This window comes from Chenopodium quinoa, unplaced genomic scaffold, assembly GCF_001683475.1.
Source record: "Chenopodium quinoa cultivar QQ74 unplaced genomic scaffold, ASM168347v1, whole genome shotgun sequence".
NCBI classification, from domain to species: domain Eukaryota; kingdom Viridiplantae; phylum Streptophyta; class Magnoliopsida; order Caryophyllales; family Amaranthaceae; genus Chenopodium; species Chenopodium quinoa.
The window spans coordinates 1,119,250-1,139,906 of record NW_018745170.1 but is presented as its reverse complement, the minus strand read 5'-3'; the positions used below and the strand labels follow the sequence as shown (position 1 = coordinate 1,139,906).

Sequence of the window (20,657 nt, the reverse complement as noted above, 5' to 3'; positions counted from 1 at the left end):
AAAGAAGATTCTTGCGATGATTTCGTAACCCGAACCCAAGCCATAATCAATTGTAGCCCCGCACTGAAGACCAAATTAAACACAAATAAAACTTTGTCTTTCGAAAGAGTTCGAAAAACCTTGTCTTTCGAAGGAGATAGAAAAAACCTTATTTTTCGAACAAGATAGACCCTTTTTCGATGGAGGCATTATTATAACCTAAGAAACAAAAAGCTTAAAAGAATTAAAGATTGGGGCTTTTCACCGGTGAAATCCGATGGAAGCCCCTTCAAAATTAACAATGGAGGTTAGAGTTTAGGAGAGAGAACAGAGAGAGGAGGCTAGGGTTTTTTTTTATTGCATAGATACGCATCCACCTTTCTATTTGGTTTGTTTGTATTTACCTACTCCGTAATAAATATCCATGATTTTCCACTGATAAACTAACATTTCAACATGCTACTCTCTTTTGTCCTCTTTTGTTTGCTCATAAAAATAGGTTCACTTTATTAAGTTTAGGTTGTGTAAAGTTGACGAGAGAGAAGATTGGTGGGATAAAAATACTATTTGGAGAGTAATGGTCAAAGTTTTTGTTAAAACTGAGTGTCTAGTAAACACCAGAACATTACAAACAAACATGTTGCAAATTGCACCTTGAAACAACTGCGCGACAAAGAGGATCAACTATCACTCTATCAGGCTATCTCCAACTTCCGTAATCCACTCTTTTTTCGTAACGTTTCTAAATTACCCTCCTTTTTTTCGTGGTTGTTTATTCATCACACATTCATCATAACTTACATTCACAGCTCATCACAAAGTACTAAATTTCATTAATTTCACTTCGCAAACTACTTAATTTAATCCAATTTCTCTCTCCTTTTTCATGGGTTTTTATTGATTTTGATTTTTTGATGTTGATTTGAGCTTTTTAATTTATTTATCATGGAATTTATTTCCCCAAATTGTACAATTAATTCACCCCCATCTCTCTCAATTTCACTCCCTTCACCCCTTTTCTCAAAATCAGTAAATTTCAAGTCAAAATTCAATACCCAATTCATTTCTTTTAAAACCCCATCAAAATCACTAGTTATTAGAGCAAATGCATTGCAACTTAGCAAGAATAGTGATAAAAATGGTGGAAATAGTGCCTTGGATCAGCTTGATATTGAACGTGGTGTTTGTGTACCATTTCGCAAGTATACGCCTGAGGCGGTATTATGCTGAATTTTTAACTTAAGTGTTGTTTTTTGAGCTATTTATTTTTTGATTTTTGATAGTTTGGTGAATTTGGTTTGTGGGTTTCAGTGAATTTAGTTACTGGGTATTGTTTTCGTGTTCATTGGCAAACCTGCGCAATCAAACAGAACATAAAAAATTATTGAAAATTGAAAACTCGTAACGATAACGAACAGACCCTAAGTACTGAAAGAGTTATATGATCTAGTTGCTTACATTTTCTGATTAAATTTTGGTACTTGTTTTAGTTGTTTGTGTTATTAATACTAATGCATTATCTGTCTTCAACCTGTACATTTTCCCTAAGGAATGAGAATAGGATTATGTGAATTTTGTTATGTAGTTGATGACTTGATGTAGGCATGTAGTACTCTCTTGCAGTCTTGCATGAATTTACGGCTAAATTTCAGGGGCATGTCGACGAACTAAATTAGTAGTTTAAAGCCGGGTTTGGTTTGCTTAAAGGTGATATTGAAGTTTCAATGCATATAAGATGAAAAACCCGCATACAAAGTACATTCCTGGTGTAAATTAGCATAATGGGTATCATGGTCTGATTGCTTGATCTAATTTTGTATTGCTGGTAAATTGGTAAAATTGACGGCTTTTTTTTGCCTTAATTGTTAGGTGAGGAGTAAGGTGTTGGAATCCAGAGGCGCAATTTTGTCCTTGGTTGAACGTGGTGTTGAGATAGTGTGGAACTTAGGCCTATACTGGGCTACATTATCATATGATTTTTTTGTTGGTAGAGATGAGGAAGTTGTGCCATATCGAGCAAGGCAGCTGAGGAATCTGTTATGTGACTTAGGGCCATCCTTTATTAAAGCTGGGCAGGTTAGTGAACTTTCGGTATTGAAATTTCTTAGTTGTTTAGACCTAGTCCTTTTCATTTCTGGACTTTTAAGTTCAAAAGTTGCAGTATATATTAAGGAATAATTTCTAGATGTGATGTTGGAGTAGATGAATTGATTGTGTTATTGCCTGTGAAATGAGTTTTTTCAGTTAATTTAACAATACCTAAACCTTATGGCTGCATAAATAGCTAGTATATACTGAATCGAAGTCAAATTTTTTCCATGAGGATATAGGTTGGCTTGCTAAACCTAATCTCAGCTAAACCTAATCTCTTTGAAGTGGTGGTTATCTAATTTCAGGGGATTAGCTCCATCTTGGGATGCTGATAGGCTATGATAACTTGTTATAAGGCCACAAAATGTAGACTTAAGGGTTTATGAATACAAGGAAGATCAGTTTTTTTGGCTAAATCTTTATCCAATTAATTTTGTGTTTTTAGGCCCCTGTTCATTACTTCATTGAATTACTCTCATATTGTTGCCAGCTTTCATTTACAAAACTTCTGCGAATGATGAATGGCATGCAGATTTTTCCTCATCCAACCCTTCATTCAGATATTCGATAAAGAAGTAGAATAGGAATTAAACATTGAACTTTCAAGCAGAGCCTATAGATATTGACATTTCCTTGTTGAATCACTGACTATTTGGTTCTAATTATAATCACAGTTAAGTGGTTTCTCAGCTGGTAATCGTAGTTCTTTGTCTTATTAGCTGCTTTTGTTGTTGGCTGACATTGATGATAGGTTCTTGCTAGCAGACCTGATATAATCAGAGAAGATTACATGAACGAACTGTGTATTTTGCAAGATGATGTTCCACCATTTCCTAATCAGGTAAGCGTGCTCCATATGGCTAGATAGACATTGTTTATTCACTAGATTATCCCCGAGCGATGCACGGTTTAACTAAAAAAAAAATTATAGTGTAGAACTCGTATATACAATGAATCTTTTCAATTTTGTCATAAATTCATTGGAAGGAGATTTCTTAAAAGAAATACAGTTTGAATATTTTTAAGGAATTTTCTGGACGTTTGAATATTAGTGTTAAGGAATTGAGAAGAGGGAATGATAGATCTTTAAATTAAAAGAAAGGAATACAGTTGTTATTCAATTTACTATACTTCGGTTTTCTAGATTAAAGTTGTTGAAATAACTTAATTAGCTTGTTTACAAAGTATCACACAAAAGGGGAAAAAAATCCATTCAGGAAAAAAAAAAAAAAACTATCACAAAAAAATGACATCATCAATGGTTTTAGGTGGGAAAAAATTTCATAAGAAAGCGACACGTATACAGTTTTGAGGAGAGATGATGTCAGCAATGTTTTGTTTTAGTAATATAGTTAATAGATTTGCTTTATGATAGTCAAAAGCTGAAAATTATTTGGCAATGCTGATAGGTTGCCTTCAAAATCATAGAAGAGGATCTAGGGCAGCCCCTTGAGGCCATATTCAGCAAGATTTCATCACAGACAATAGCAGCTGCAAGTTTGGGTCAAGTTTATCGAGCCACCCTTCGTGCCACTGGGGAAGACGTAGCTATTAAGGTACATCCAATGTCTTTAATTTTCCTGTCTTTAGTAGAAATAATATAGACTGTTGATTATCCTATTTTATGAGAGTTGTTAATGCCTTTCTAGATCATCCCGAAGCCCGCCGGGGGGGGGGGGGGCGTCACAGTAGGACTTTATTAGAGAAGCAAGCAGTTTTTTTTTTTTATTTTTATTTTATTTTATTTTTTATTATTATTTTTTTAATCTTTTTAAATTAGTTATGGAGAGAGCGCAGATATGTCTAATAACATTCGTGAATCCAGCTGGAGACTCTTTCTCCAATATCGTATAGAAATATTGTTTTTTTCTTTTTTGTTGACTATCAATTTCTTATAACTTTGATAGAAAATTTTGCTCTTGGTCAAGTAGTCGTAGAGGCATCAAAGAGGAAAAAAAAGGAAGCAACTTGTCCACAAGCTTGTTTCTTCAAATAGTGATTTTTTTTAAAAAAAAATCTTGGGGAAACTATTAGACAATCTTTTCCTTTTTAATCTTCATATACATTTGGAAAAAAGATGGTTGGCTCCAAAATTATTACAAAATTTATCTGTTAATGGGTTCTTGCTCATTTTTGTAGCCGTCTTGAGTCCAATCACTGTATTACTAAGAAATTCTAATTCCAATTGTGTTCCTTTCCTGTTATTTCATGTATAAATATTATACTTTTACCGAAACTTTTCCTCTTAGCCAAGTAGTTATTGCAAGAACAAAGAGAAAAAGTGATCAAGGAATTGCTCCATTTTCTCTTGTACTTTAACTTGTGCAGTTTTAATTGAATATTTTTTTTCTGAAAAATGTAGCAAATTGCCCCCTTTCTTCAACCCTAGTCTTTCTGTTGGAACCTTGGAAGTCTCATGTTTCAGGAATATTTCGTGGCAAGGGAAAGTATTTTCCAATTTAGTTTCATAGCAATTCTATAAAGTCTCATATGGCTCTGCCTTATCTGTTTCTACTACTTACATCTCATTTTGGAACAAAATCTAAGAACTTCTAAATGAGACGTGTAAATGTGCACTTGCAGGTACAAAGGCCTAACATAGAGCCAATAATATATCGAGACCTTTTTCTCTTCCGTACTCTTGCATCATTTTTGAATGGCATCAGCATTCAGAAACTAGGCTGCAATGCTGAGTTGATTGTTGATGAATTTGGTGAGAAGCTTTTGGAAGAGCTTGATTACACCTTGGTAAGATCTCTTCTAAGATTTCCTTAATATGCTATCATAAGTGATTTGATTTATTGATTTTGGCTACTTAATGAACCATGTCTGTTTCTCTAAATGCTATACATTGCTCTAATTGCTCAAGATTTTCTCCTATTACATACAAGGTGCTTTCTTTTCCTCTTGCTTTAAGAAGAAAGTGTAATGTCATTGTCTTTTTTATCGAAGATTTACAGGATTTAAGCTCATTAATTTGAGAGGAAATATTTCTGTTTGTCATATTTAAAATATGTATATTAGCCGAAGCTGACACAATTATAGTACTGAGTATCACTTTATAATGTTCCCCTTCTCCACTCATAATCTACAGGAAGCTCGTAACATTGAAGAGTTTTTAGAGAATTTTAAAGATGATCCAACTGTCAAAATTCCTAAAGTTTACAAGCAGTATTCTGGCTCGCGCGTCCTTGTGATGGAATGGATTGACGGAATTCGATGTACTGATCCTCAGGTTTGAAAATACTGGGGTAATTGTTTTCCTTATTACTTTCTGCTGAAGCCTTTTCTTTTACTGACTTATAACTTGTTCATATTATTCGTTAGGCTGTTAGGGATTCAGGCCTTGACATGGATGGGTTTTTGACTGTTGGAGTTAGTGCTGCCCTGCGGCAGTTATTGGAGTTTGGGCTGTTCCATGGAGATCCTCATCCTGGAAATATATTTGCTATGCGTGATGGGCGGATTGCGTATGTGGACTTCGGAAATGTTGCTGTGCTGAGCCAAGTAAGTTACAAAGGAGGCACAGAATTCCTTAATTGTTTAATTAGTGTCAGTACTGTTACGTATGTGATGTCATAGGCTATAAGATTTCTTCTCATTTAAGCAATTAAGCTACATGTAGAGTAGGATTTTCCAGTAGGTCACAATACAAATTTATTCTCTTCCTTCTTAAGGATATCTAAACAAATTCTTGGCAATCATATTTGGAAGAAAAGAAAAAACTAATTTGACACAAGAGTTGTGCTAAATGGCACGTGTCATGAACTCATTCAGTGTTTGACTTTATTGAAATCTTTACCCGGCGTTCTTATGGATAAAATTGTGCTAAATGATACTGTTCATGGGTCTCATGGCTTCATTTTGCTCCTGAATAGGTAATGTTTCTGTATGAATATTCTTCCGGTCTTCCCTTGGGAGTTTTCCATAAATTAATATATTTTTGTGGTCGTGTTTCAGCAAAATAAACAGATATTGATAGATGCTGTCGTCCATGCTGTGAATGAGGATTATGCTGAGATGGCAAATGATTTCACTAGGCTTGGTTTCCTGGCAAAGGGGACTGATGTGGCTCCTATTATTCCTGCATTAGAAGCCATATGGCAGAATTCTCTTGGGAAAGGGGTATCAGAATTTAATTTTAGAAGTGTCACTGGTAACTTCCTTTCCCATTTTACGTTCTTTAATAAATAACTCATTGAGCACTGTTATACTATCGGACATGCTTATATTTATGATGTTATCTCTTGACTTTTGAAGCGATGTTGTGATGAATAAAGCTGTTAATCTGATGTTGCTATTGCATGTGAATGTGAGTAATGTGATCATGCTTGAATTATAATCATCGGTAAGGGAGTTAGAGAGACATTATAATCAAGATTTCTGTAAGTGAGTGGTGGTGGGTTTTGTGTTTTGCATGTAACCCTATACTTTTTATGTTCTTTGGTGCATGATGTGCCTTACCAATCTCATCCGTATGATAAGTACATAAATCATGTCATCTTTAGTAAGCTTGATTAGTCATCTTGTCATCCATACACCTTACCAATCTCATCTGTATGATAAGTACATAAATCATGTCATCTTTAGTAAGCTTGATTAGTCATCTTGTCATCCATACAGAAATTTGTAATGTCTTAAAAGGATTATTGGCCTTTCTATCTCAACCAAGAGATTTGAAATTAACATATGTGGTGAAAATCCCTGCAAACAAATGTAATAATTGGTGATATACAATTGAACTGAGGTAACTTTAGCCTCTAGGTATAAGGTATCTTCATAATCCATATTGTTGGAGTAAAGTTTGCAAAAGGTGAAACCGGGTCTTGCCCAAGCTACCGGGCAAAGCAGCCTGAACGGACTCACAACATTGAGTGTTTTAGTGATTATAAAAACTATAGGCTGGTTGACCAGGCAAACTCTCCATGTCAGGCAAGCAACAAAATCAGTTCTTTTGGCATTACAAAGTTCTTTGCGCAGTAGACTAAGCAAACTCACCCTATCGTGATAAAACCTTTTCAGCTTTTCTCCTTCCTTGATTATTCATAACAACTTTGTTTAATTTATTTTTAGCATTATACCATTATATTATCTTGTAATTTCTTGGGAATTTTAACCTTTCAGTTTAATGATAATTAGTCTATTTTCATTACTTGTCGCCTTTGGTGATGAAAAGTTACACTTCTTCCTCGTATATATATCCTTTGCGGTGAATCAATGATTACACATTCATTACTCATACTATCCTTGATTTCATAAGAGGTATCTTTTTTTAATATTGATACACAATAATCTCCCATGTTTTCCCAAAATTTTTCTTCTACTCCTTTCTCATTTGGGAATAAGTTCACGTGGCTCCAAACTCCCACCGTAGACCTAGATTGGTCTTGTGTGTGAGCTGTGAAGTGTCTATTTTTAATATTGATACATAATAATCTCCCATGTTTTCTCAAAACATTTCTTCTACTCCTTTCTCATATTGGGAATAAGTTCACGTGGCTCCAAACTCCCACCCTAGACCTAGATTGCTCTTGTGTGTGAACTGTGAAGTGTCGTGTTAACCTTAAGGAACAAATCGGTAAATACTATTTAGCACCTTGGTCACATCAAATATTGTTTTCAAGTCAATGCCTTTCATTGCCACGTTATGACAACTTATTCTTATTCTTGAACAATTTCTTGTTCATATTATTTGTATTGCCATGATAACACATCATGTTTCTAAAACAGTGGCAATACAAAATAATATGAACAAGAAACATGATGTGTTCTCATGGCAATACAAATAATATGACCCCTAAGCACTTCGCCTAGACCACAAAAGGCGCATGACCCCTAAGCAATGCGCCTAGACCACAAAAGAGTTAACGTTTTGGTTCGTTGAGCCTCCAGAGTTGCTTTCTGGGCTCTAATTATATTTGAATTCTACTAGAGATTAAAATATGAGTTGTGACCTAACTGAAGGAGAGAACCTAGAAAACTTTATGTTGTTGTTGTACCCTCTTGAGTATAATTTGCCTTGCAAGTCAGCTAAAATGATCATGACTAAAATGGTGTTGCTAATTGGTAATTACTTCCACATTATGGAGTTTGGTTTTGACGTGACATAGTTATAAAATCTAAAATCCTTTATTCTGGATAATGTGTAATGAAGATTTGTAAACCATGACTTTCAGGTAAATTCAATCAGCTTGTTTACAACTATCCAATTCGTATTCCCGAAAGGTTTTCACTTGTCATCCGATCTCTATTGACGCAAGAAGGAATATGCTTATCTCTGAAGCCGGATTTTAAATTCCTTGAGGTGATTACTTTTTAGTTTTTACCAATATACTTGCTATGTATCTAGCCAAATGTAAATACCCACTAGTAGAATTGTTTGTTGATTGACCAAAGAAGCATATTCATACAGATTTAGGTTGAATGCCTGATGGCTCGGATTATGTGATTCACTTGTGTTGAGATCTCTATTTCCTGTAAAGTACCTAACTAGAATTATATGTTTTGGGTTTCTTTTGAGATAATCATGGAAACATCTATCATTAAACATTCTGATCGTAAAAGAAGGGTTTCAGTAAACAATCAAATCAAAATGCTTCTTAAAAACTAATGTGAAAAGTAAATGCTTTGTGGGTCCATAAATTATAGGTCTTCTGTCCCAGAAGAGAGCAGAGCTAAGTATACTTTATCATGTGTCCATCATGTCTATGCATTTATTGATACCTTTGTCTAAACTCAGGTGAACCGGATCTTTAATACTGTTTCCTGTCTAGTTTTCTATTCTTTCTGTTGCTCAGGCAATAGCTGGTTATTCCCAAGATTGTTGGTTGAGGATCTGTAATGAACTGTTTTCTTGAACTGTTGTGTATGTGGAATTAGGCCCATCTCGCTCAAGAGGGTAGTCATGTGACTTGCTTCAGAAGTTTAGCCTGCATATAAAATGATACCTTCGTATATTGATATGTTTGTCCAAGACTTGACTATATTCTGTAACAAATTGTAGGCAATTTATTCCTACGAGTTTATTTGCTTGATTTTATTAATTAATTAATTAATTTTTTATTTTTATGCTGATAGCTTATTCAAGCTCTGAGATGATTTATGATTTACTCTTATATTCTGACTATTTATTTTTATATGCTTATTGTTTGCAACTATCTAGGTAGCTTACCCATATGTGGCGAAGCGTCTTCTTACAGATCCAAATCCTGCTCTTCGTGATCGTCTTATCCAGGTGAATTAGATGATCGCCTCCTTGCTCATGCTTATTACAAGTCAAATTCGCTTATTAGGTTGTCATTATTTTAGTGTCCTGTTGAGAGCTTGAAATTCTGACGCTGTGTAATACATAGCAATAATCGAGAAAACCATTCTTTACCACCTTATAAAACTTTTTTTAAAAGGCATGATAGAATGCCAATAATAGCTCTTCAGAATGAAGTGCTGTTGGTTTCATATAAGAATCATATACCAAGTGCTAGCCCTTACTCTGAATACCCTCCTCATCTTCTTCACCCTGCATCAGGTACTTTTCAAAGACGGGGTTTTTCAGTGGAAACGACTGGAAAATTTGATTGTGTTGGCAAAGGAGAATGTTTCAAGGATGAGCAATACTCCAGCATTGCAACTCAGAGACAAGTTAGTCTAGTTACTTCATGCTAATTAAACTCTCCCATTCCGAGATTCAATAACTCTGGTTCTCATTTCTAACTTGTCACCTGGCTTATTTGTCTTCTGTCAAAGGAAAGGGAATGAACAAGCAATCTCCAAGTTGGACCTTACAGACACCATCAAGGACGGAACACGGCTGTTCTTGATCGATGAGGGGATTCGTAGACAGCTTGTTCTTGCTATGACTGAAGACTCAAAGCTTCATATACAAGAGGTATCGTGTTAAAATATCTTTTCCTCCTATCAAACTTCGGCTGTTTCTTATAATTGGCCTGTTATGCTGCAGCTTATAGATGTGTATCGTTTGGTTGAGGATCAAGTAGATGTACCGAATGTTGCTGTGGAAGTTGCTCGAGGTTAGTTTTTGTCAGTGGCGGATCTAGAAATTTTAAAATGGGGTTCAAAATTTTTTAAACTTTAATATAACCAAAAAAAATTGGATATTCTTTACAAAATCAAATGTCGATTGATATTATTAAAGTTTTAATAATGTATGCAAAATGTTTTTACTTTTTAGTTCTTATTTTATTTAGCTAAGTTTACCCACATCATGCATTCATTTGATATTGCAACATGAGGTAATTAGGTAACTACATCATCTCTTATTGCACAAATTAAACCTTAAGAGAACTTTAATAATAATGTGAAGATAACAAAATCTCAAATGACTATATTTTCATGACGTATAAAGCACAATATATGGTTACATAAGACTTATGATAAGAGTATGTGATTAGTATTAAAAGTGTAAACGTTGCAATATTTATATAATAGAAATAATATTACATTTAAGTTTTTATATGATATATCTAGAGTTTCTATTACTTGGTTTTGTGTTTTAGGAAACCAACTTGAAAATGGGAGAGCAAAAGCTATTAGAATAAGAAGTACATATTTTACTTAGCCTTGAATTTCATTATTTTTTGGCAAAATGGGGATGCAAGTGCTCCCCATCAAGGTTACATGCATCCGCCATTGGTTTCTGTTGACATGTGTGAAACATTGAATATTCTGAATAAAGTGTTGGAGTTGATTAAGGGTATACTAAACTTGCAGACTTGCCAAGTATGGCACGCGATGTTCTGCTTTCTTGGAGTAATTCGATTTTATATGACTGAAGCTGGGAGTTTACTGGCTGCTGATGAATTCATATTATTCCTTGTATATGCTGGAATAAGGAGGAAAATTGGAGCCCTTCTCATTTTGTAGAACAACTAGGGTTTGTCAGACCCTAGCTATATGTCATATTTTGTATTATATGTATAGTCAGGAAACCACAGTTTTGAGTTTGTATATAGAAGCCATTTTTAAAGATTCGACGGGCCCGTAAAAAAAATGAGGATCCTTCCCAAACAAAACCAGGGGAGGCAGCAGCCCCCACCTTCACTGCACAGCATGGGGGAGCCACTCCTTAATCCGAACTAAAGATGGCTAGGTTCTCACCACTCCATAATACGTCTTGGTGCAATTTTGTACGAAGTATATTACAGATAATTATGTATCAGAAGTTAAATTAATTGTAATTAAATCATTACAGTATTACATTCATACTCCATGTCATTTTTTTTATAATGACATCCTGTACGAAGTTACACCCGAGTCGACTCAAACATGTTTCAAAAAAAAAAAAGAATTTAAACCCGACCTGCTACAGATCGATGGGAGCATATAAGAAAATAAGCGTCAAATCATCACTCTATACCAAAGAAATAGTATTAACAATTTATTTTCATCATAAATTCAGTATTACACTCCATACGATATTATAAAGTTATAATTGGCACTTAAAATTTTAACAGTCAAAGTTTAATGTGAACTATTGTCCATACTCCATAGTACGTTTACACGCTTAATTAAACTGCAATGCCTTCTATGATGCTTCAATAACATTGTTTAACTTTATTTTCATCACTAATCTTATCGAGAGAGAAAAAAATTGAGATACTGATCCACAATAAATGAAGGGGATTCTTTACAATTAGCTTAATAAAAAGGGAAAATAAATTAAACTTGTGAATTACAGTAGGGATCATCAACCGATGAATACACAAGAAAGCTGGGGATGTTTCCCAATCGTATGTAACACTTAAACTATTTTGTAATGTTGTACACTTACGCCTCCTTGTAACTGATTGCCCAAAAAAACCCTCACATTTCATCTATGTGTGCTTATGATCTGAGACCTACAATCTAATATTTGAATTTAGTGATATAACAATGTACAAACCAAGAGACTACTGTTATTTCTGATCGCCAATCACTTGTGTCACTACCCCTACTGCTATGGTTCTTCCTGATGAACGCAGGAAAACCCGCCCAAGAGCTTTACAGCTGGTGAAATCCTCAACACAAATTGAGTCTTGTAAAGCTACCTGAAACGACAGGAAAAAAACTATTTATGATGTTGAACACTTGAAGACTCTACTGCAAAAAGAAAATCATCCACGAAACAACTCAAAACCAGAGCAAAATCGTATTTGACCTCTATTATAGCAGTCTGCTTTGCTACAAGACAGCGGGGTGCTTTCTTTTTCTCCTTGCCAGTTTTGGGGTCAAGCAATGACACTATCTTCAAAACTCTAGCCGCTTCCTTTGCATGGTGGATATGAAACTCCAACTGCATTTCATAGGGACTAAACTATAAGTTCCCATTACAGTTTTGGTAATTGGTAAATTACATAAACTACAATGATGCTCACCTGAGAACCAATCAAAATAGGGATTTTTATATCAAAGACAAGAACCTTCAACTCCAAATGAGATGCAACTCTCACAGGATAATCTGGATGACACAACACTCCCCCTGCGATCACATGGGCAGCATCAATGCCCTGTAGAACAACAGAAACATTCTCTCCAGCTCTTGCAACGGCACAAGGTTGGGAGTTGCACTCAATGGAGCGCACTGTTGCTATATCCCCTACGGGCATAACTAAAACCTGCATTCCAATATTGACTGCGATTATGAGCAAGTAGAGAGAGTTATGATATGGTGTAAAGGGGAAATCTATTCTATATATAGAAATATACTGGGATCCAAAGAGAAAGCATGAAAAACCCAGATACATCTTGCTATTCTAGCATACATTTTTTCGTCCTAAAAATTGACATAGATATATAAATACACACATCCTATTGTGCGCCTAGAAACATGAAGCCCCTCCCATATCTCGTTCGCTACTCAACCACTAAACTCATACAAGAAAACAAAATGGAAAAAATCACCCCACAAAACCAGCAAAACTTCAAAATCTTGCTGCAAAAAGAAACAATTGCCCCAATTACATAAGATCTCCTAATTTAACTTGTGTATCTCTTTGTTACTTTGTTAACTTCTCCAAATTGCAGCATTTGTTTGCAATTTTCAAGGTTTTCTCTGTAATCTCATTTCAAGATTCTCCACTAAATTATCGATCAAGGTTGTCATTTCAGATACATGATACTTTTGCTTCTTTAATTTTGACTTTTGGGTGATAACTCTCTAATCTCAATTTAAGATTTTCCATTAATTTTAGATCAAGGTTTATTTCAATCTGTGCCTTCAGCTACAATATTCGCGTTTTCGGGTGGTATGATACTGGTCAAATTCCATGGCTTGGTCAGACACTAGTTGGAGTTGTAGGCCATCAGGAGGATGATATAAAAGAAAGTGGAAAAAACAAGAAAAGAAAATGTAAAAGCTTATCCACAGCCGGTCAAGGTGTTTATATCAAAGACATTTTCTCAAAGCTCATAGTGATATATACCTTGCATCCATTACGAAGGGCTCCAGCTTCCAGCTTACCACATGCAGATATCTGAGCCATCGAATGTGTCTTGACAATATCACAAATGGGCATGAGTAGGGGTTTTTCATAGTCTCTCTTAGGTGGGCAGAGTGAATCTATTGCATCCAAAAGATGAGATCCCTTGTACCTGCATATCAAGCATCACAACAAATCATAATCAATAAGCAGATAGCAGCACAGGAGTTCCAGAACATGACAGTGTTATACGTAGTATATTGTCAACATAATAATTCCCCTCAGAAATCCCCTCTGAATGTTGCTCTATTTTATAACTTACTCCAACATCTTCAAGGAATAAGATACAAACATCTATAAACTGAAGACTACAAGGCCTAATAGAGTTCAAGATTATTAAATTGGAAAACCAACACCACGTACATTAAAGGCCTAAGTCGGTCACCACTACAGTTCCTGAACAATTAGATCTGGTCACCAAAGTAAAAACCTACATCTTTGTAATGGAAAGCACACGGTTGGATTTTATGACTGTAATTTAGATAATTACACTCACCAGGAATTTAGCCGTAAATCGGAAGCTGCAGCCACCATATTTTGATTTTCCATAGCACTCACAGGAACCCATGAGATGAAAGATTCCTTGAAACCACACTGACGAAGAAATGATCCAACTTGATGCTTGATCAATTCAAATCGTTCCTTGGAGTAACCCACTACATCCATTTTGTTAACAGCAACAATAATTTGATCAACACCAAAACTTCTGATAAGCTGCGCATGCTCCCGTGATTGCCCACCAGTATTATCCATGCCCGTTTCAAATGCACCAACTGAGGCATCTATAACAAGAATCGCAGCATCTGCTTGGGTTGCGCCAGATATCATATTTGGGACAAAATCTTTATGTCCAGGAGAGTCTAGCACAACCACATGATACTTTTTGGTGTCAAAATAAGCAACACCAACAGTCATTGTTATACCCCGTTCCCTTTCTTCGGCACTCTCATCCAGAGCCCAAGCATAGGCAAAGGAACCTTTTCCCTAAACGGTCACACAAATGTATGACTAATTGTGAGAGGCAAAAAAGACAAGATCAGAGAAAAAAGCTTTAAACTAATCCATATCAATAATTTACCTGTTGTTTGGATTCTTTTTCGAATTTGTGCATTTGCCTTTGAGATATTTGGCCCAAGAGGTGTAAGAGTCTTCCTGACAGTGTTGACTTTCCAGAATCCACATGGCCAACCTGTGGCACCACCAACTGCATTATAGAATCTTTCCCTAAACAAGATGACAACCAAAGAGCTAATAATTGGCATCAGATACTTACAATAGCAAGATTTAGTTGAGCCATTACACCATCTTCATTGTCAGGTAGCATCCACTTCTCAGGTTTGTACTGTGCAAGGGTTTTCTTAGGAATAACAAGTTTGGAGGAACCAGGTTTACTATCTGTAGACATATGATTTAGGTCACTAGCAAGATTCTCAGGCTCTGCTCCATTTGCTGGAGAAATACTCCCACCTACGCTATTGTGTTTAGATTTTGGGTCCCTAGCGGGGGACTTTTCAGATCTTATAGAGCTAGATGGACCCTCAGCCATACCATTGTTACTTGAAGATTTTGAAGTTGAGGCAAAACTGTGATCTTCTGGAGTGGTTCTTCTTTCAATTTCAATGTAACTATCAATTTGTCTCGCACTAGACTGTGTCATTGTAGCTGTATTGTTCGCAGGAAAACCTGGGGGTGCACCAGCAGATCCTGAATAAATAAAGTTAAGCGCTAAGACAACAGTACGCAAATTTATACAAGACCCAAAAGAAAGTTCTTGTGATCTTTACAGGAATAACAGAAAGCATACTATTCATAAACATTAAATATTATGAGTCTTACAATAGCTAGAAATTCATATATAAGACATAAATTAACTCAATACATTTAAACTTTGTACCCATAAAAGAAAGGAAAAACATAATACAAGAAGACTTTTGACTAGCTACAATGCTACGTAGGTTGTCCCCTAGGCCCTACGGACAGGGAAACTGGAAACCCAGACGAGGAAGTTCACATAGAACTTCAGGTTGGTGCTTGCCTACTAAACTGAATTACCCTAATGTATTAGTAGCAAGACTTCAGAATTCAGAGAAGTAGGGGCAAGGATATAACTCTATTGGTTCATTGTTTGGACTTCGGGATATAAATCTGACACAGGTGTGAAGCCAAGTGTCAGATAATGATACAAAAAAATAAGGATGTGGGGACACTGTAAGAAGAATAAGGGAGCTGGACACAATATTTTCTCAGCATTTGATTAAGATTAAAACTGCATCATGATCAATAGTCATAATATTTCCCAACATATTATTAAAATCAAAATTAGCAATTGTTTGCACGGCAGTCTGCCTGTCGACTTCCCTCTACAGTGGCCAGCGGATGGTCAGACAAACTCAAAGACTACATTGTCCAAGTCAACTCACCATGCAGGATAAAAGCCCTAAGATATTTTCTTACAACATCACCAATTCTACCCTCCAATTCGCAAATTTGAAGCAACTAGTCTCACTTTCTTTCTATCCCTTTTCAGATTGGAACAACATACGATACACATCTTGGAAAATGAGTTAAAGTATCAGCTTATCAGCCAGGTACCAAGCAAACAACTACTTCCACTGTTTTTTTTTTTTTTTTGGTCTCCCCTTATTTAGAAGTTGCATCTTATCGTAATATTACAAAATCTGGCTACGTATTCTCTATCTATCTCCTTATAACCTGATTCCCTTTTACTATCTCTCTACTCTCCTAAAAATAGTACGTCCCCTAAATGTTGCAAATAATATATATATTTTTTATTTAAATGGAGGATAAAGAACTAGCTTAACAAAAAATTTACTAGAAGGACCCATGACTAAACCAATATCAAGAATTTTGATCCTGTAATCATATCTGTAAAATGAATACTCCAGTGTTACTCTACAAGGTCAAAAATTAAATCCTCATTGATGACTAATCCCAGTGGGAAACTGATAGTTAAGTTTACTGCAAGCAAAGTTACGTAAATTGATCCATAATTAAGCGATCAACGTTCTATTTGAATCTTCATTATCCGAAATCTGTATGAACACACACACACACACGCATTTTAGACACACACAAGCACACGTTTTGCAAAAGCAAAAAATAAAGGATGCTTTGATTAATAACTGAAAATGCAGTGGCAAAGGATGCAAAGGAGGGTAAAATGAGAAGGATAAAAAAAATCACATACTACACAAGCAACAGCTAACGCCTAAGTGACAACTCATCTTCCACATGCATATGATCAGAGACGACAGTGGTAAACTAGAATGTTAAAAAAGTTTCTTGCAGTCAACATTATGTACCTTTTTTAACTGTATTCAAGGAGATGATATCATCTGGTGAAGGAACATCAAACTTGAACGGGGCTGATAAGAACCATGTAAAATCAGAAAATATTCAGTAAAAAGGCTCCGCAACCTTATTATGAGTGATTCCATAATTATGACAACTATCACGGTGCAAAAAAAAAAAAAAAAGATCTTAAATAATTTCCTATTAGGACATTCTTGCTTTTGAATTTCTAGCAGACCTATAGTTGTGAGGCGGGAGCTACGTGGTGCACTCTGCCCATCAGAGAACACATGATAATGTTGTTGAACATATTTAATGTCATGGCATCTACTGCCTTCTCCAGTTAAATTACAAAAATTCTGTGGATGAGAGACTACAGCCATTTTGGGTGTCCGACACGACACTGAAGCAAAAAGAGACTTGGCCAACTGGGATACTCCAGAACCTTTGCACGTGCCACCAACTGCAGCAAACAGATCTATTCTATAAATAACCACTCCACAACAAGAAACCTAAATGTAACTAGAAGGCCACTGGATGCTGACACTGACATGTATTACAGCAAGGCAATTTTACAGACTTTGAAGCACAAACTAGTGCTTATCAAAGCTGAGCAGTGAGAAAATCACATAAAAATGAAGCTGATATGCTAGCCCTTCCCCGGTTGATGGAAGAGTATCTTTTCATTGGAAAGGTGGCAATCTAAGCTAAGAAAAGGCCAAAGTTCCAAAACCCTTCAGCCTTACTAATGGTCAAGCATAGTGACATTGGCTTAAAACAAACAATAAATAGACAAAAGGAAGATAATAAACCATAACTCTAAAGTACAAGTTCAAATAGTTCACATGAAGCTATAGACCACATAGACAAACCCTCACAGCAGTTGCAACTATCCTGTCCTCTTCCCCCAAAAGGATGAATAAATGAAAAGATCAACTAATATTCCACTTATCATCCTTAAGCTTAATGAACTCGATACATACAAAACCAACAAATACTATATTGGCTGTATAATTGATTAAATGAACAAAATACTGACACAAAAGTAAAATTTTAAGTTTTTACAATTCCATTACCTGTTTTCTTATCAATACTGCCGCTATTGCTGCTACTGTCAGAAGGAGGAAATCGAAGAGCACCACATATCTCACAATAAGTCATACTCTCTTCGTTATCATAGGTACATACAGAACAGCACCAAACCCCGGACTTGTTTGCTTCCTTATGCACTATTACTTCAGCTGCAACATCAAATTCAAGGATAGATAAATATAGTTTGATTTTCGTACAAATTATCACCGGTAATCTAGACTATTAAACAAACTTCAATTGCACATTAGATGAGAATAATGAATAAATGATGGAGTATAGGATAAGAGGGGGCAGGGAAAATCTCAAATCTCTCCATATAATAACTACAATACACAATGTAATATTAAATCTCCATAAAAATGTGGCCATACAACTAGAATTCTATAATTAGTCTTTAAATTGTATTTCATACTTCGAAATCAGCCATAAATTACATTAATTTACCAACTCATCACCGCGATAAACATTAAAGATACTATAAAACACTCAAAATCAAGACAATACTTACAATGCTCTACATGAACATTATCATCATCATCATCTTCATAATCATATGCATAATCTTCATCATAATCTTCGTAAATGTCGTCGTCGTCGTAATCATACCCATGGTTAGCTTTGCGAGACATGGCTTTATTATCTAACACATTACCAATAATAATTCCATCAACCAAAAAATCAAAAACGCAGAAAAATTCAATCTTTGGGGCAATATACCAATTCCCTACAATTGTAAAATTGGGAATTTATATTGGAAGTAAAGTAAGCATCCAAAAAAAAAATTGATAGAATTAAAGGAAGATACTTTACCAATGGATTGAAGGCAACAAATTACTTCAGCTTTGTTGCATTGGTATCTAGAAGATACGAAAGAGGGAATTTAACAAACCCTAATTGGATTTCTAAATTAGTAATTAAACCTTAGTTTGTTTATTCACTTTGGAATGGGTTTTTGATGAAGATCAATGCAAAGAGGTTTAATTGAAATAAATAAGAAGGTTTTGTAGATAATTAGAGATGGTAACAACCGTACAAACTCTGGAACACTTCAACGCTTTGTCTTCGTAGATGCAAAGTGGAGTACTTTATCCACCTTGTTTAAAGACTCTAGTCGGAAATTAAAAGTTACCTTACTAATGCACGAGATACTCCGTAATCAGTAGTGTACTCCCAAGGGAAATAAAACATGAGATTGTTGAGATTTTAGTCGATTTATAAACATCGTCCGCAAATGTCTACGTAAAGCTCATAAATTTTAGTTGAATTGACACTTTTACCCTTATATGTAATTAAAAAAAAAAAAAAACTCTCACACACTCTCATCTTGTCTCTTCCGTCTACTCTCTCATCACCTCTCTCTAAAAAAAAAAATTCAAACTACAATGTCGAGGCGACAAGGCGAGGAATTGGCGACAGCGGAGGCGGAGGAAAGATGGTCACACGGTGGCAAGGTAAATTTTACTTGAAAAAAAAAAAAAAAAAAAAACCTTGACGGTGGGGCGTCTGGCTGGGAGCCATACCCATGGTGGAGGCCGGCTGGGCAGGACGCCAGAGCCACAGTGGTGGCGTCTTGCGTGGGATTACTGATCTGTTGGCAATTTATTTATAGAACATTTTGTACATTATCATATTAGTTTGTAAAATTTGACATTATCATTTTTGTTTGTAAAATTTGACATTATCATTTTTGTTTGTAAAATTTGACATTATCTTTTTAGTTTATAACGCACAAATACTAATTAGTATGCATGCAAGATATAAATTTAGTCAAAATTAGAATACAAAAAAGAAATAAATGGAATAAAAATAGCAATACAAATACAAGGTTACATAGAAAAAGTATATGCATGAAAAACTGAAAGGCAGCTAGGTTGTTCCAATGACGCTTCCGGTCATGGTACAACACATCCCAACCCTCTACGATTGGTCTGCGAATAGTGTACCAAGTAGGTAAGATTGGTGGCACCGGATAATCGGATGACAGGTCCAATCGGATGAAATGTCTGTATGACGACCCCAGAAATGCAATAACAAACTCTCTTACCGATCTGGTGACGTACGGTCGCATGCGAATACCAAGGGAGAACCGTACAACATGGAAAATAAGCTCGACTGTGCAAACCAAGCCCGAAATGCATGACTACACACTTGTAGATGTTTGCAATGGCAAAGAAATCAAGTGGCGTGTCGAACCTATGATTTTGACCGCAAGGTCCTCCTCCCCACTGGATATGCTCAAGAGAACTTTCCAACTCCTCGCCGTACACATGACGATAAACATCTCGGTTTGCAGCAATTTCATTGTACATCAACTGACGCACTAAAGCATAGTTGTCTTCACCCATCTGAAACACATCAGCCACGACCCGAAATCCGCAGTTACCATCTGCAACCACATCATTCCACCCGTTAAGTATTCCATGATGATGTTAAGGATCCTATCCTTATATGGAAACTGATCAATATCCACTCTTCCTGTTGCACATATCAATAAACACAATTAACAAGTCAGTTCACCGACGAAGAAGATCGGCCACGACCAGACGAACGTCCGGATGACAATGAACGACCACGGCCACGACCACGACCACAAATTTACTCAAACGCACTCCTGTTCCGCCGTGGTTGTCAACCTCTAGGTCGCTCGACCCCCTCAGGTTCCTCGTGATCCAAGCATAACGGGTTGAACATGTCATGAAGTATGTGGGT

General features: G+C 35.8%; 2 protein-coding genes across 4 annotated transcripts; one reads left to right on the top strand and one right to left on the bottom strand.

The window, feature by feature from the left end:
* Positions 1-646: 646 nt before the first annotated feature.
* LOC110710372 (protein ACTIVITY OF BC1 COMPLEX KINASE 1, chloroplastic-like) lies at positions 647-11,289 on the top strand. Its single transcript, XM_021888663.1, has 14 exons — positions 647-1,197; positions 1,849-2,055; positions 2,822-2,911; positions 3,480-3,626; positions 4,654-4,818; positions 5,165-5,305; positions 5,398-5,577; positions 6,031-6,226; positions 8,247-8,374; positions 9,233-9,304; positions 9,596-9,708; positions 9,814-9,955; positions 10,028-10,097; positions 10,798-11,289. Exons 1-14 carry the CDS (start codon positions 925-927, stop codon positions 10,857-10,859), a joined length of 1,986 nt encoding a protein of 661 aa, XP_021744355.1. The 5' UTR covers positions 647-924; the 3' UTR covers positions 10,860-11,289.
* Positions 11,290-11,661: 372 nt separating this feature from the next.
* On the bottom strand, positions 11,662-19,308 carry LOC110710371 (elongation factor 1-alpha-like). Of its 3 annotated transcripts, XM_021888660.1 has the most exons (12): positions 18,759-19,308; positions 18,457-18,588; positions 17,933-18,097; positions 17,095-17,319; positions 16,868-16,930; positions 14,818-15,248; positions 14,623-14,733; positions 14,041-14,528; positions 13,488-13,656; positions 12,441-12,680; positions 12,224-12,358; positions 11,662-12,113 (listed from the first exon to the last, which is right to left on the bottom strand). In XM_021888660.1, exons 2-12 carry the CDS (start codon positions 18,575-18,577, stop codon positions 11,982-11,984), a joined length of 2,280 nt encoding a protein of 759 aa, XP_021744352.1. In that variant the 5' UTR covers positions 18,578-18,588; positions 18,759-19,308; the 3' UTR covers positions 11,662-11,981. The 3 variants fall into 3 exon arrangements, with proteins under 3 accessions (XP_021744352.1, XP_021744353.1, XP_021744354.1); XM_021888661.1 differs by lacking the exon at positions 17,095-17,319 and having other exon boundaries at positions 18,759-19,307; XM_021888662.1 differs by lacking the exons at positions 16,868-16,930; positions 17,095-17,319 and having other exon boundaries at positions 18,759-19,307.
* Positions 19,309-20,657: the final 1,349 nt, after the last annotated feature.